At 45.7% G+C, this 17299-nt stretch overlaps 1 protein-coding gene across 2 annotated transcripts in view; it reads right to left on the reverse strand.

Moving 5' to 3' along the window:
- Nucleotides 1–17299, reverse strand: part of b3glcta (beta 3-glucosyltransferase a) — a 100620-nt gene that overhangs the window by 35681 nt on the left and 47640 nt on the right. For both annotated transcript variants that reach the window (XM_055636867.1, XM_055636868.1), the window contains exons 9-11: nucleotides 14291–14422; nucleotides 12380–12449; nucleotides 11150–11263 (exon numbers count right to left, since the gene is read on the reverse strand). In XM_055636867.1, coding sequence (XP_055492842.1) covers nucleotides 11150–11263; nucleotides 12380–12449; nucleotides 14291–14422 — 316 coding nt within the window. The remainder of the gene's footprint in view (nucleotides 1–11149; nucleotides 11264–12379; nucleotides 12450–14290; nucleotides 14423–17299) is intronic.

The following is a 17299-nucleotide window of genomic DNA, read 5'->3' on the forward strand; positions in this document are numbered from 1 at the left end:
CAGCTGAGGTAGACAGAAGTTTTTCACAACTGAAGCATATTCTGTCTAACAGATAATATGAAAAAAAAATGCAAGTAATTATGTGCAACCAGATAACTTTGGTCACTTAATGTAATATACCTTTATATTATCATTTTAAACCATATTTTGGTGGAGGAAATAAATGCCTTTTTATGCCTTTTTTTGTAATTTTATTATGCCTTTTTGCCTGCCTATTTCCGTTTTTTAGTGCCTAAACATCCTGGCTCGTAATCATGTATAGTCTTTCCGCAGACCGATAGCACGCATCAAAAAGCTTTTCACTGTACCTCGGTACACGTGACAATAAACTAAACTAACTAAATAAACTCTCTAAACTAAACTTTTTCCCTCATTTAGAAATTGGCTCTGTGTAAAAGACTCTCACAAAAGATTTTGTGCGTACACTCGATCTATTCTTCTCATGATTTTGTACATCTCTACAAGATCACCCATCATCTTCCTGCACTCCAAGGTTCAAACGTTCACTGGTTGGAACAAAATGTACCACTGCATTCATGAAAAAGATCAATGGAAATCCCAACTTGGTTTAATTATAGACGGTTCTGCTCAACCAATTATTTGAAACACTGCATAATAAGACATTTGTATAACAAGTTTTGACATTCATGTTACATATCCAATAGTGTTTGATTAATGATGATGGCAAAGGTTGAAAGTAATCTTTTTTTAGACAAACAAAAGCAATGATCAATTAAAAAAAATCATAAATCAATTTGTTAATTCAAGTCCTGCCACTTGACTTTCATATTTAACTCGCCGATGTTGGTGGTAATACATAAAACATTAATAAGGAATGATAATCACTGCTAGAAGCCAGAAACTGCAGATGCTGGTTTAAAAACACATAGTGCTGGAGTAACTCAGCCGGTCAGGCAGCATCTCTGGAGAAAACAGATAGTTGACGTTTCAGGTCTGAGGAAGACTATGACTCCTACCCGCCTGCAAGATGATTATCAAAAATAACAGCAGGATCTTGATCAGTTGGGCAAGTGGGCTGAAGAGTGGCAAATGGAGTTTAATGCAGATCAGTGCACGGTGTTGCATTTTTGAAAATCAAACCATGACAGGACCTTCAAAGTGAATGGCAGGGCCCTGAGGAGTGTTGTAGGGCAGAGTCCACGCCGACCATCGATCACCCGTTCACACTAGTTCTACTATGTTATCCAATTCTACACACTAGAGGCAATACACAGAAGCCAAATCATCTACAAACCTGCAGGTCTGCAGGTTGTGGGAGGAAGAAGGAGCACCCAGAGAAAACGAACAGTTACAGATAGAACCTACAAACTCCGAACAGACAGCACCCGTAGTCAGGATCAAACCCAGGGCTCAAACGTTGAAAGGCAGAAACTCTACCATTGCGCACTGTGCGCCAATCAAGATTTTTAGAGGACATATGACAGATACATGGATAGGAAGGGTTTAGAGGGATATGGGTCAAATGTAAGCAAATAGTATTAGCCAAGAGTGCCAATGTGGCCTGATTGGGGACAGTGGACCGAAGGGCCTATTTCCATGTTGTATGGATCTATGACTCCAAATATATCACTTGAAATACCGAATCAGGATTCAGTTTGTTTTCACACAGTCTGCTCCATTCAATTTTGGTCTCCCTGTTATAGGAAAGATGTTGTCAAGCTGACAAGGGTGCAGAGAAGATTTATCAGAATGTTGTCAGGACTCGAGCACTCGAGCTCTAGGGTGAGGTTAAGCAGACTAGGACTTTATTCCTTGGAGCATGAGGTTGAGGAGTGATCTTACAAAATCATGAGAGGAATAGATTGGGTAAACGCACAGTGTCGTTTGCCCAGAGTAGGGGAATCGAAAAGACATAGGTTTAAGGTGAGGGAAAAGATAGAAACATAGAAATATAGGTGCAGGAGTAGGCCATTCAGCCCATTGAGCCAACACCGCCATTCAATATGATCATGGCTGATCATCTAAAATCAGTACACCGTTCCTTGAAAACATCCAGTGAATTGGCCTCCACTGCCTTCTGTGGCAAAGAATTCCACAGATTCACAACTCTCTGGGTGAAAAAGTTTTTCCTCATCTCAGTCCTAAATGACCTACCCCTTATTCTTAAACTGTGACCCCTGGTTCTGAACTCCCCCATTTTTCCTACATCTAGCTTGTCAAATCCTTTAAGATATAAGTTTCTATAAGATCTCCTTTCATCCTTCTAAATTCCAGTGAATACAAGCCCAGTCGACCCATTCTTTTATCATATGTCAATAACGCCATCCCAGGAATTAACCTGGTGAACCTACTCTGAACTCCCTCAATAGCATAAAATGTTGTTCCTCAAATTAGGAGACCAAAATGCACACACTCCAGGTGCGGTCTCACCAGGGCCCTGTACAACGGGCAATATGACCTCCTTGCTCCTAAACTCAAATCCTCTCGCAATGAAGACCAACATGCCATTAGCTTTCTTCACTGCCTGCTGTAGCTGCATGCTTACTTTCAGTGGCTGATATACAAGCACACCCAGGTCTCGCTGCACCTCCCCTTTTCATAATAATCTGCCTTCCTGTTCTTGCCACCAAAGTGGATAATCTCACATTTATACACACTGCCTGCCATGCATCTGCCCACTCACCCAACCTATCCAAGTCACCCTGCAGCCTCATAGCATCCTCCTCGCAGCTCACACTGCCACCCAGCTTTGTGTAATTCGCATATTTGGAGATGTTACATTTAATTCCCTTCTCTAAATCATTAATATATATTGTAAATAACTGGCATCCCAGCACCGAGCCTTGCGGACCCCACTAGTCACCGGACAAAGATGAGGTAACATTTAGACAGGTAAATGGATAGGATAGGTGTAGAGGGGTAAGTTTAGGCAAGTTTAAATTTTGAGTCAAACCAGGGATGTATAAATCAACATTTAAAGAGTAGATGAAAAAAGGAATGACTGCATTTTGTACTATTACTGAAAATGGAGACCAAAGAAGTTTTCAAGATTTGAAGGATAGATTTGCACTTCGGAACCAAGACTTGTTTAGATATCTCCAACTGAAAGATTATTATAATAAAAAAGTAAGAAGGGAGGCACTAGAAGAAAATAATCCAATGGTAGAAGCAATAGTTAATGCATATCATCAAAAAAAATCAAGGATTATTTCTAAACATTACCATAGTATAATTGAATGTCAAGCTAAAACTACATTTTATGTAAAATTTAAGTGGGAAAAGGAATTGAACATCACAATCTCAGAAGAAGAATGGTATCATATGTGTGTAACACTACAGACATCCACTAATTCACAAAAATGGAGAGAATTTAATTGGAAATGTTTGATTTGTTTCTTTATTACGCCTAACAGAAAAAGCAAGCAAATTCTAAGGCAGCAAACATGCTGGAGGCAATGTGGCCAAACAGACGCAAATCATGCACATATCTTCTGGAGTTGCCCAAAAATAGAACCATTTTGGGACAGAGTGAATTCAGTATTAAAGGAGGTATTACGATCTCTAGTCTCCAAGAAGTGTTCATTGTTATACCTGGGTAATATAACTACAGTGGTGCTGAAGAAAGATCATTACTTGGTTAAAATCCTAGTCACAGCTGGCAGAAAGGCCATTACAAGAAACTGGCTTGCAGCGGACACACCCAGACCTAGACAATGGTTAGACATAGTACAGGAAATATTTGTGATGGAGAAAATGACATATTCTCCAAGAGTGAAAGAAGACGAGTTTAACAGAAAATGGGAAAAATTGATTAGGTATAGAAATAAAGACATCAACTGTATACTTTTATTGACAATAATGTAAGTTATTGGAAAATGTTTTAATAAGTAAATAGTTCTGTGTACTGCATCATTAATTGTAAACTGACCCCCCCCCCCCCCCCCCCCCCACCACCCTACCCGCTGCACTGCTGCACGTTTTGTTGCTATGTTTCGTTGTTATATTTGTGTTTTATTTGTGTATGCATAAAAGCAATAAAGATTAAAGTGAAAAAAAAAGTTTAGAGGGCCAAATGCAGGCAGGTGGGGCTAGTGTAGATGGGACATGTTGGCCGGTGTGGGCAGGTTGGGCTGAAGGTCCACGCTGTAACATATATAACCATATAACAATTACAGCACGGAAACAGGCCATCTCGACCCTTCTAGTCCGTGCCGAAAAATATAATCTCCCCTAGTCCCATATACCTGCGCTCAGACCATAACCCTCCATTCCCTTCCCATCCATATAACTATCCAATTTATTTTTAAATGATAAAAACGAACCTGCCTCCACCACCTTCACTGGAAGCTCATTCCACACAGCTACCACTCTCTGAGTAAAGAAGTCCCCCCCTCATGTTACCCCTAAACTTCAGAGCCTTAATTCTCAAGTCATGTCCCCTTGTTTGAATCTTCCCTACTCTCAGTGGGAAAAGCTTTTCCACGTCAACTCTGTCTATCCCTCTCATCATTTTAAAAACCTCTATCAAGTCCCCCCTTAACCTTCTGCGTTCCAAAGAATAAAGCCCTAACTTGTTCAACCTTTCTCTGTAACTTAGTTGCTGAAACACTCTATGACTATGAGTTCGCTACACTTTCAAAAATAGCAAACTCTCTGCTTGTATCTTGTGCAACTCCACAGGCAGTGAAGAAAGCTCTCTGGTTGACTTTGACGGCTGTTCTAACTGGATTGAAAGATTTGTACTTAATTCATCAAATGGCAGCCTGACAATCCTATCCACTGATAGACACAAAGAGCTGGTGTAACTCAGCAGGTCAGACAGCATCTCTGGACAAAAGGAATAGATGATGTTTCGGGTCGCGACCCTTCTTCAGACTAAGAGTTAGGGGAAAGGGGAAAGGGAAATGATAGATATAGATGGTGATGTAGAGAGATATAGAACAAATGAATGAAAGAATACTGTGGGCGGCGCGACTCACGTCGCAGCGGCCTCTGCAGTCCGTTTGTCTTTTTGTTATTTTTGTCCCGTTTTAATGTAGTTTTTATTATTTTTTTGATGGGGTATATGTGTGTGTGTGGGGGGGTGGGGGAAACTTTTAAAATCTTTCCCCTGCATGGAGAGCCCGACCTTTTCCCTGTTGGGTCTCCGTTGTCGTTGGGGCTGCAACGTGGAGCGGCCTCCAGCAGGAACGTCCTGGGGCTCCAGTCACGGAGCTGCGGACCTACTCACCATCGTAGAGCTGGCCGAGTCCGGAGCGGGTGGAGCTGTGGTGGCGCGCTGCTGCGACCCGACCCCCGGAGATTCGGAGGCTCCAACCGCAGGTCTGGCAGACAGTAATATCGGGAGCCCGCGGGTTCCTGTTGGGAGACCGCTTTTCGAGGCTTCTGCAACGGCGACTTCTCCCGCCCGAGTAGCGGGGTCGAGGATGACCTAGAGCGGGGCCTTACATCACCGCCCGGCGCGGCTTCAACGGCTGCTGGACTTTGCTAGCGCCCGCCGGGGGCTCCAACAACAAGACCCGGAGCGCGGCCTTGCATCGCCCGCCGTGGCTTTAATTGCCGCGGGACAATTGCCATCGCCCGCCGGGGGCTTTGACTCTGACATCAGATTCAGATTCAATTTTAATTGTCATTGTCAGTGTACAGTACAGAGACAACGAAATGCATTTAGCATCTCCCTTGAAGAGCGACATAGCAAACGATTTGAATAAAAAAAATAATAAGTGTCCGGGGGGGGGGGTGGTGATTGGCAGTCACCGAGGTACGTTGTTTAGTAGAGTGACAGCCGCCGGAAAGAAGCTGTTCCTCGACCTGCTGGTTCGGCAACGGAGAGACCTGTAGCGCCTCCCGGATGGTAGGAGGATAAACAGTCCATGGTTGGGGTGAGAGCAGTCCTTGGCGATGCTGAGCGCCCTCCGCAGGCAGCGCTTGCTTTGGACAGACTCAATGGAGGGGAGCGTGGAACCGGTGATGCGTTGGGCAATTTTCACCACTCTCTGCAATGCCTTCCGGTCGGAGACAGAGCAGTTGCCATACCATACTGTGATGCAGTTGGTAAGGATGCTCTCGATGGTGCAGCGGTAGAAGTTCACCAGGATCTGAGGAGACAGATGGACCTTCTTCAGTCTCCTCAGGAAGAAGAGACGCTGATGAGCCTTCTTGATCAGAGTAGAGGTATTGTGGGTCCAAGAGAGGTCATCGGAGATGTTGACTCCCAGGAACCTGAAGCTAGAAACACGTTCCACCTCCGTCCCGTTAATGTGGATGGGGGTGTGCCTGCCGCCTCTGGACTTCCTGAAGTCTACAATGAGCTCCTTGGTCTTCTTGGAGTTAAGGGCCAGGTTGTTGTCAGCGCACCATGCTGCTAAGTGCTGGACCTCCTCCCTGTAGGCCAGCTCATCGTTGTTGCTGATGAGGCCAATCACCGTTGTATCATCTGCATACTTGATGATGGTGTTAGTACCATGTACAGGTGTGCAGTCATAGGTGAAGAGGGGTAGAGGAGGGGGCACAGCACACAGCCCTGAGGAACGCCGGTGTTCAGGGTGAGGGTTGAAGAGGTGTGCTTGTCTAACCTCACAGACTGGGGTCTGTTGGTTAGAAAGTCCAGTATCCAGTTGCAGAGGGAGGGGTCGATGCCCAGGTTACCGAGTTTGGTGATCAGTTTTGATGGAATAATGGTGTTGAATGCTGAGCTGTAATCGATGAACAGCATTCTTACATAAGTGTCTCTGTTGTCAAGGTGGGAGAGGGCGGAGTGAAGTGCCGTTGAGATGGCATCCTCCGTACTCCTGTTCTTGCGGTAGGCAAACTGATAGGGATCCAGTGTGGGGGGTAGGCAGCTTTTGAGTTGTGCCAGGACCAGCCTCTCGAAGCACTTGGTGATGATGGGGGTAAGTGCAACTGGGCGGAAGTCGTTGAGGCTTGCCGCAGTGGAGTGTTTTGGCACTGGCACGATGGAGGTGGCTTTAAGGCAAGTGGGGACAACTGCTTGGGCAAGTGACAGGTTGAAGATGTCAGTCCAGACGTCTGTCAGCTGCGCAGCACAGGCACTGAGCACGCGCCCGGGGATGCCGTCAGGGCCAGCAGCCTTACGTGCATTAGTCCTACTCAGTGCCACGTACACGTCGTAGGGGGGTGAGTGTGAGGGGTTGGTGATCGGCAGGTAGCACAGCCTTGATGGCTGTCTCTAGATTGTCCCTGTCGAAGCGGCCATAGAAGTGATTAAGCTCCTCAAGGAAGGAGGCGTCGCTGGATGTGGGGGTGATGTTGGAGGGTCTGTAGTCCGTGATGGCCTGGATGCCTTGCCACATGCGTCGGGGGTCGGAGTTGTTGTTGAAGTGCTCCTCAATCCTGAGCTTATGGCAGTGCTTGGCCTTCCTGATGCCCCTCTTCAGGTTAGCCCTGGATGAACTGTAGGCTCGGGCATCGCCTGACCTGAAAGCGGTGTCCCGTGCTTTCAGCAGTAGCCTGACCTCGCTGTTCATCCATGGCTTCTGATTCGGGTATATGGTCACCTGTTTGAGGGAGGTGACACTATTGATGGTGGAGTTTATAAAGTCCAGAACAGAGGATGTGTAGGAATCAATGTCCGTGTGAGAGCCTGGGCTGCAAACGCCTTCCAGTCAGTGTTTCCAAAACACTGCTGAAGTGTGGTCCGCTTCCTCTGACCAGACTTTAACTGTCCTTACAGTTGGTTTAACCCGTCTGATGAGTGGGGAGTACTTAGGGAGCAGGAACAATGAGACGTGATCAGACTGACCAAGGTGGGGGAGGGGAATGGGGAGTGCAGGGGAGAGATACGTTTTTTTTGCCTTCCATCACAGCGAGGAGGAGATGCGCTGTGATGGATGTCTGTGTAAATTGTGTTGTGTCTTGGGTCTTTTTTTTCATGTGTGTATGACTGCAGAAACAAAATTTCATTTGAGCCTCTATGAGGTTCAAGTGACAAATAAATTGTATTGTGTATTGTGCCAAAAAAAATGATAAAGGAAAAAGGCCATTGTTAGCCTTGGCCTAGGTGAAAACGAGCATAGACAATGAGACTCAACATGACGGCTTTGAAGCTGGTACGACTTGGCTGGGGGAGGGATGAAGAGAGGGGGATGCAAGGGTTACTTGAAGTAGGAAAAATCAATATTCATACCACTGGGTTGTAAGCTGCCCACGCGATATACGAGATGCTGTTCCTCCAATTTGTGTTTGGCCTCACTCTGACAATGGGGAGGCCTAGGATAGAAAGGCCAGTGTGGGAATGGGAAGGGGAATTTTATATCGAAGTCAGGTGCGTGACTACGTGAAGAGCCCGCCAGCCCGCATGCGCGTCAATAAGTCAAACGCATGGCGCACGGACAGGCTGGGGGGAACGTCGGTTCCACCAGCAGTAAGTTTAAAAACCTCTCAGGTAAGTGCAAACTTGCTCTGTGGTGTTTGAGTGTACTTTATTTTTCAACAGAGTCTCTAGGTTTGATTATGGAGAAACCTAGGACCAAACCTAGATGGGCCGCGGTAAAACCGGCTGCAGAAGACCACGGTAGTGAAGCTGGTGGCCGTCCATTTCTTCCTCAGAGTCGCTGGCAGCTCCGTCCGGTCTGCTCAGCTACCTCGGAAATAGTTCCTAAAGGAAGCAGCTTGGCAGCCCCGAAGGGGGGTAAAGCCAAAACTAAAACAGTGAGGCAAGTCCTGTCAGACGATTCAGGCCAAGATATTGCTCCCACATCTGATGTGTTAGGCCGGTTATCTCAGATGGAGCATCTTATGGAGAAGATGCTGGCACACAATATGCTCCGTGCTACGGAGGTATACTCAGGCAGTTCTATTCAAATGCCTGCTGCAGCTCCTGGTACAGGGTTGCTAATTTCCCCCCACTCGGACGAGGGGAGTTTTGGAGATCAGTATGCAGCTGACACCGAATATAAATGTGTGCCGGAGGCTCATGCTGTAATGCATAATATGCGTGATTCGCATAAAGAAGAGTTGCCCGCTCTTGCCTCCAAATTTGCTATTCCTTCGGGGACAGGCAAACCACTTCAAGAGGAGTTGGCCAGAAGCATCAGCTACCTCACTTCCCACCAGCTGAAGGGGGAAACTATGGTGGAAACGACTGCGAAATATCCCAGTCCGGAAAATTGTGCAACTTTAAATGTGCCCTTAGTTAACGCCTTTATTTGGGGTTATATTGGGTCCAATACCAAATCCAAAGCTTCAACGGATCCTGAGGCTATTGTCTGCAGGCATCACAGCCTTTGCTAGATCAATCGATGGCTTTCAATTATCCGAAGTTCAGCAGGATGCTATGGCACTGCTTTGCAACGCTCATTTTGAAATGAACTGTTTCCGGAAAGACGCCATCAAACCAGAACTGAACCCAAAGTTCGCACATTTATGCAAGACCAAAAATATTCAGCTTCCAAAATTCATCTTCGGAGAAGACTTGAGCAAACAGGGTTTATGGTCATAAAAAATTTATTAGTCATAAAAAAACACACAGAGGGTATCGGTGCAGACCAGCAACTATTCTGTGGTTTCATACAGCTGCTCTAAAGTTTGACGTGCATGCGGGCTGGTGGGCTCTTCACGTAATCCCTCACTTCAACTTCTCATTAAAATAAAGATCAAACTTCAAACGGTAAGTTCTCCTTTAATCTTCCCATTAAAGTGTTTGGCAACCAGGAGATCAGGTAGGTCCAGGTGGACTGAGCTTAGGTATTCAGCAATCGGCCAGTCTACGTTTGGTCTCGTCGATGTGTACACCTTGAACAACGGATACATTTGAAGAGTTTGGAGGTGCAAGTGAACCTGAAAGGACTGTCGGGGTCCCTGGACAGAGCCGAGGGAGGAAGTATAGGGACAGGTGTTGAATCTCCTGCGGTTGCAGGGAAAGGTACCTGGGAAGGGGGTGAGAAAGGATGAGTTAACCAGGGAGTTGCGGAAGGAACGGTCTACAGAAGGCAGAAACGGGTGGAGATGGGGGAAAATGTGACTAGTGTTGGGATCTCGGTGCAGGTGGAGAAAATGTTGGAGGATTATGTGTTGTATGCGACAGCTGATGGGGTGAAAGGTAAGGACGAGGGGGACTCTGTCCCTGTTGCGACTAAGGGGAGGGGGAGCAGAGTGGAGCTGCAGGGTACTGAGGTGACATGTGTGAGGATCTCATCTATGATGGAAGAGAGGAATCCCTGTAACCTGAAGTATGAGGACATCTCGGTTGTCCTGGTATGGAACACCCATTCATCTTGGGTGCAGATGCGGCATAGACGGAGAAATTGGGTGTGGGGAATAGAGTCTTTTCAGGAGGCAGGGTGGTAAGAAGTGTAGTCTAGATAGTTGTGTGAGTCAGTAGGTTTATAATAGACGTCAGTTGATGGTCCATATCCTGTGATGGAGACAGTGAGATCAAGAAAGGAGAGGTCTCTTATGAGATGATTACAATAAATTGAATACAATACAATACAATATAGGGACAGGTGTTGCATCTCCTGCGGATGCAGGGAAAGGTACCTGGGGAGGGGGTGGTTTGGGTGGGAAGAGATGAGTTGACCTGGGAGTTGCGGAGGAAACTGTCTCTGCGGAAGGTGTAAAGGGGTGGAGTTGGGAAGATGCGACCCGTTGGAGGTGGCGAAAATGGTAAAAATCCTATCCACTGCTCTTAACCCTGACTGCAGACCAACATGGGCAAACTTCCTGCAGTGCACCTCATCCCACAAAATGAATTGCAGAATCGCATTGAAGCTGTGTCTCGTTCAAGGCAAAGGCTCGATCATTACCGCCTTACGGTTTACCATAACGTTAAGGCAGCATCTCTGGAGAAAAAGAATAGGTAACGTTTCGAGTCGGATCTCGAATCTATCGAAAGAATGGTAGACACAAAGTGCTGGAGTAGCTCAGTGGATCAGGCAGGAACTCTGGAGAAAAAAAAGTGGGTGACGTTTCGGGTCGGAATCCATCTTCAGACAATTATCTAAAGAATAATTGGTTGCTTTCTAATTCATTTATTACAGTATTTAGTTCTGCAAGGTTAGTTCTTACAATCCAACAATGAAAACACATTTCTGGCACAGTGCACAAATTGTTCCCACAATACTGGGACACTGTAGGGTTTTTTATCGTAAATAAATGGAAAAGAATGAAACGTCAACATTTTTCTTGTGAAATATTGGTGTGGGAATCCAGCATGTTGGCGACCTACCTCTTTCAGTGTTTGGTATTCCCAGGTACAGCGTCGGGATTGAATCGTCCACGTGATCGCTGTAGTATTCTATCAGGGCTACTTCCTTTTCCCATGTCTTCTTGACAATGGGTACTACAGGATAGAGGCAAAACATTGCTTGGAAATAATTCTAAATAAAACTAGAACATTTTAGATTAAACATAAGAACCGAATAATGCTATCTGTGCGGCTTCAGGGGGTGCCTGCTGAACCGGACCCCCGTGGCCGAACGGAAGATCCAACGGATCACGGCCTGGAAGGATGAAGCCACTGAGCCGGCCCCCCAAAGTCCAGGGACCAGAAGGATGGAGCCAGCAACGGTGGATGCGAAGGGAAAGGTGAGAGATCAGTAGGAGAGCAGAGGGAATCAGGGTCTGTCCTACCGCACCCTCGTGGTTGACTACGGGAGGCACCCCCGGGCACAAAGATGGACGGGCGAGGAGAGGGACGTTGCGTCCATGGAAGGAGACGGCTGGAGGCCCGCAACTGTCTGGGACTTGCCTGGAACATGGACTTTGAAAATGGTGCCAAAACATGGAGCCTCTTGCATGTGGCCTCAGTAATCTATTCCTGTAAACTTGTAAATCAAGGATGGGTAATCAGAAATGGCGGCAGCGCTTACCCAGAAGGCCACATGCTGCAGAAAAGTGCCCCGGATGCAGCTAGATGGCGCTGAGACAGGAATACTCTCAGTCAGTTCTTTTGGGCATGGGATGTGGATGGTGATTCTGACTTACGTAAAATCTGACTTACCTAAGGGTTCAAACCTGACTACGGGTGCCGTCTGTACGGCGTTTGTATGATCTCCCCATGACCAGCGTGGCTTTTCCCTGGGTGCTCTGGTTTCCTCCAACACTCCAAAGACGTACAGGTTTGTAGGCTAATTGTCTTGGTAAAATTGTAAATTGTCCCTGGTGTGTTAGTGTGCGGGGATCGCTGGTCATCGCGGACTCGTTGGGCCGAAGGACATGTTTCTGCGTTGTATATCCAAACTAAACTAATTTCACTGAATGTAACTTATGTAAGCTGGGGAGTGCCTGTACATATACATATGTTATATATATATATTACAGATTCATTGTGTGCCTATCCAAACTATTGCACAGTCCCAATTGAAAGCTTTAACAATAACACAATATTTGGACACTGGATTTTGGGTTATATGATGCAAAAATGCTTTAAACGTGTAATACATGATCAGGCACTTACTTCTTTCCCGATGGAATTTTTGGCAGGTTTTTACTGCAAAAAAGATGTTTTCCTTCTCTACTAATTTACCCTGTAAAAAGATAGATTTAAAAAATTCGATTTACATTTATATCAACTTTACACCTAGGAATGCTCCAAAAACTAAATGTAGCCAAGTGTCAAGTTCAGAGTGTTTAATAGTCATATGTGCTAACAAAGAACAATGAAAGTCACACAGCCTGGAAACACACCTGTTGGCCCAAATTGCCTATGCCAACCAATATGGCCCACCTACAATAGTCCCACCTGTCTGCATTTGGCCCATATACCTCTAAATATTTCCTACCCTGTCCAAATGCGTTTAAAAAGTTGTGATGACACCTGCCATGACTACCTCCTCCGGCAGCTTGTTCCAAACAACCCACCACCTTTGGGTGAAAACGTTGCCCCACAGGTTAAATCTTTAAAACTTCACCACCCACCCTGGACAGTCAAAAGCCCATAACCTTCTTAAAAATTAAGAGAACTGAATGAAATTTTCAGTTATCATAGATTGAAGCATTCTGAAACAAATATAAAATGATCTTACTTGGATGACCTGAAATTAAAGCATATAATTAGTTAGTTACCCAATTGTAGCTAATTTCAAACTTCAATTACTAGATCTAAACATCTATCCATTTCTTAATAAATGATTAACATTTTTAAATAGCCTAAGTGTCCAAATAATATTCACAAATAATTCACAATAAAACATGATTTTTAAATCTCATTTACATCAATTTATAGGCCAAATGGAAGGAATTTAGTGTTCAATTGCTGTGAATTAAAGTCCATTTTAAATCGGCTTTCTAGTGGGTTCCTGTGAACGCGCTGGTTTAGAACGTTCACATTGCGCTGGATTTGTGCCCTCAAATGCCCAGAAAAATACTGCGGGATATAAAGAGCCCAAAATGAGCTACTCGCTATAGAAAACTTTATATACAGGGTTCTTAAGAAGCCCCTTTTAATGTAAAAATAAAGTACATACCTTTAATTGTTTGCTTTATAAAACCCTGGGGCTGCGAGAGGTTGCGGGTTGAGGGAGTGATTTTTAAACTACTATAACTATTATACAAGGCCATAAAAACTAATAATACCTTTTGCGACGGGGTCTTTCAGCGATTTTCCGTTAATGATTTACTAGGCTGAACATTTTCGATTGCAACAGCCTAGTAAAAATCGCATTTTAAACCCGCCCCCTCTAAACAGCGCCAAAATCGCGCACACGGGGTGGGGCAGATTCTCAGCCACGATTCAGGTAGGTTTTGTAACATACCTACTCTATAAGGTTTCTTATTATTTTTGATTTTCCAAACTTACCCTATTAAGTCTGAAGGAAAGATTACAAAGACCACAGGGGAATGGGAATGCAATGGCATATAGTTGCAATAAGGTGACAGAATGTCGACAACCCATGAGGATGCCCATTAGTTTAGAGGTACAGCGCGGTAACTGGCCCTTTGCCCACCGAGTCCACAACTGGCCCTTCGGTCCACCGAGCTCTCACCGACCAGCGACCACCCCGTATGTCAACACTATCCTACACACCAAGGACAATTCATAATTCTTACCAAAACCAATTAACCTACAAACCTGCACGTCTTTGGAGTGTGAGAGGAAACCGGAACACCTGGAGAAAACCCACATGGTCACGGGGAGAATGTGCAAACTCCCTACAGACAGCACTCATAGTCAGGATCAAACCCGGGTCACTGGCCCTGTAAGGTAGTAAGTCTATACTGGTGCTGTAAGGCAGCCATCATGCCGCCCCATTATTATGCCTCTTGAAACAAAACTCCTAAAGTCAATTACAAATATGTGACAATGTTTGAACGGATGACAAAATGGTCAACATTCAACCACAGATATATATCTTAATAATCCACTCACACAGAATGGAAGATAGGTATGAAATGTGGTGGCACAGTTGGCTGCTTCAGATGAGGTTACATCTTCCGTACAAAACTCTCTCACCGGTGTCAGCGAGGGACCCTTAGACCTTTGTGAAATAAAAAGTGCAATCTGCAAAAGAAAAATTCCATTAATATCCATTCCAAATCCAAAGAAAAGCAACTCAAATTTAAAGTTATACACAAAGTGCTGCAGTAACTCCGCGTGTCAGGCAGCATCTCTGGAGAACATGGATATGTGACGTTTTGGGTTGGAATCCTTCTTCAGTCATATTGTGGTAGCTGGGAGGGGAGGATAGCTGGAAAAGAGGTGGGAGCGGGACAAAGCCTGGCGAGCGATAGGTAGATACATGTGAGGGGGTGGGGTCGATAGGCAGATGGGTGGATAAAGGCAAAAAGTGTGAGATAAGGAGATAAGGAAAGAAGAGCCATGAAATGTGAAGTCAGAGCAGAGCAGCACAGTGCAGCCTTACACCGGCAGAGACCTGGGTTCGATCCTGACCTCTGGTGCTATCTGTACGGGGTTTGTGTGTCCTGCCTGTGACTGCGTGCGTTCTCTCCGGCTGCTCCGGTTTCCTCCCACATTCCAAAGACGTGCAGGTTTGTAGGTTAATTGGCTTCTGTAAATTGTTCTTCGTGTGTAGGATAGATGTAGTTTATGGGTAATCGCTGGTCGACGCAGACTCGGTTGGCTGATGGGCCTGTTTTGATGTTGTATCTCTAGATTAAACTAAACTAAACTAAGGCAAAGGAATTAAGGTAGAAGGGGACAGTGAGAAGGAGAAATGGTGGGGCACAGGAAAGAGAGCGGGAGAAAGGAGGGAGGATTTGTACGTTCGTTACCTAAAATTGGTCATACTGCTGGTTGTAAACTATCCAAGTGGAATACGAGGTGCTGTTCTTCCATTTTGCATGTGACTTCACATTGGCATAGGAGGAGGACCAGGGCAGATAAGTCAGTGTGGGAATGGGAAGGGGAGTTTAAATGTTTAGCAACTGGGAGATAAATTGTCGCATCTGGCTGAAACATGTCTGTAGCATCTGCAGATCGATACTCCAAAAGGTTAACTCCATTTACAGCCAGCCTTCTCCACTTCAAAGTAGGATACAAGGAACTGCAGATGCTAGTTACCAAAGAAAAAAAATCATAAAGTGCTGGAGTAACTCAGCGGGTCAGGCAGCATCTCTGGAAAACATAGATGTGTGGCATTTCATGTCAAGTCACTTCTTCAACCAGAAGTCACCTATCCATGTTCTCCAGAGATGTTACCTGACCCGCTGAGTTACTCCAACACTTTGTGTTCCTTGAAAAATGGGATTTGCTAGCTGTCATTTTAGACAGCACAGGTAGGTAGCAAGTCTGTTAGAGCTGCTACCTTACGGCGTCAGTGATCCAGTTTCCATCCTGACTATGGGTGCTGTCAGTTCGGAGTTTGTACGTTCTCCCTGTGACGGCATGGGTTTTCTCCAAGTGCTCTGATATCTTCCCAAACTTCAAAGAAGTACAGGTTTGTAGGTTAATTGGCTTCTATAAATTGTAATTGCCCTCTCGTGTGTATGACAGTGCAAGTTTACGGTGCACAGCAAATTATTTAGAAGGATGAGGGGGAACCTCACTGAAACTTACCGAATTTCCCAGGGAGGCCCAGGGAAATTGGTGCGAGGGGAGGAGTACCTGCGCTGTAAGTATAAAATACATTGCGGGGCTTGTTTTCACAGAGGCCCAGGGAGCTGACACCAAAATCGGCAACGTTCCAGAGAAGGAGTCTGGTGGAAGCCTCTGATTGGTGGAAGAGGACCAGAGGAAGCAGCTGATTGGGTGCAACCCCGGGTTTACATTTTTACATTTCTGGCTTCAGGTTAAGGATTCTGGGAGTTAAGTGTACAGTATTTATTAGTAAAGTTTAAAGGATAAAGTTTTGTGTTTTTTAATATTTAATATAGAGTTAATTTGGGAGTAAGATATGTCAGTGGAGATTGGCCCCGTGGTTTGCTCAGCCTGCAACATGTGGGAGATCAGGGATATGGTCGGTGTCCCTGGTGACTACGTTTGCAGGAAGTGTGTACAGCTGCAGCTCCTGGCAGACCGCATTGAACGATTGGAACTGCGGCTGGATTCATACTGGAGCATCCACGATGCTGAGAAAGTCGTGGATAGCACGTACAGCGAGTTGGTCACACCGCAGGTAAAAGGTAAGAGGACAGAAAGGGAACGGGTGGCCAATAGCCAGCAAAGCAGTAGGCAGGTAGTGCAGGAGTCCCCTGCGGTCATCTCCCTCCTAAACAGGTATACCATTTTGGATACTGTTGAGGGAGATGGCTCATCGGGGGAATGCAGCAGCAGCCAAGTTCATGGCACCATGGGTGGCTCTGCGGCACATGAGGGGGGAAAAAAGAGTGGAAGGGCAATAGTAATAGGGGATTCAATTGTCAGGGGAATAGATAGGCGTTTCTGCGGCCGCAAACGAGACTCCAGGATGGTATGTTGCCTCCCAGGTGCAAGGGTCAGGGATGTCACTGAACGGCTGCAGAACATTCTGACGGGGGAGGGTGAACAGCCAGTTGTCGTGGTGCATATTGGCACCAACGATATAGGTAAAACAAGGGATGTCCTACAAGATGAATTTAGGGAGCTGGGAGATAAACTTAAAAGTAGGACCTCAAAGGTAATAATCTCTGGATTATTACCAGTACTACGGGCCAGTCAGAGTAGAAATAGGCGGATATTGCAGATGAATACGTGGCTTGTAAAATGGTGCAAGGGGGAGGGATTCAAATTTTTAGGGCATTGGAACCAGTTCTGGGGGAGGTGGGACCAGTACAAACAGGACAGTCTGCACCTGGGCTGGAATGGAACCAATGTCCTTGGGGGCGAGTTTGCTAGTGGTGTCAGGGGGGATTTAAACTAATGTGGCAGGGGGATGGGTACAAGAGCAGAGAGGCAGGGGGGTGTAAAATGGGGGTAGAAGCAATAGGTAGCAAGGTGAAA

This window comes from Leucoraja erinacea, chromosome 6 (assembly GCF_028641065.1).
Source record: "Leucoraja erinacea ecotype New England chromosome 6, Leri_hhj_1, whole genome shotgun sequence".
NCBI lineage: Eukaryota > Metazoa > Chordata > Chondrichthyes > Rajiformes > Rajidae > Leucoraja > Leucoraja erinaceus.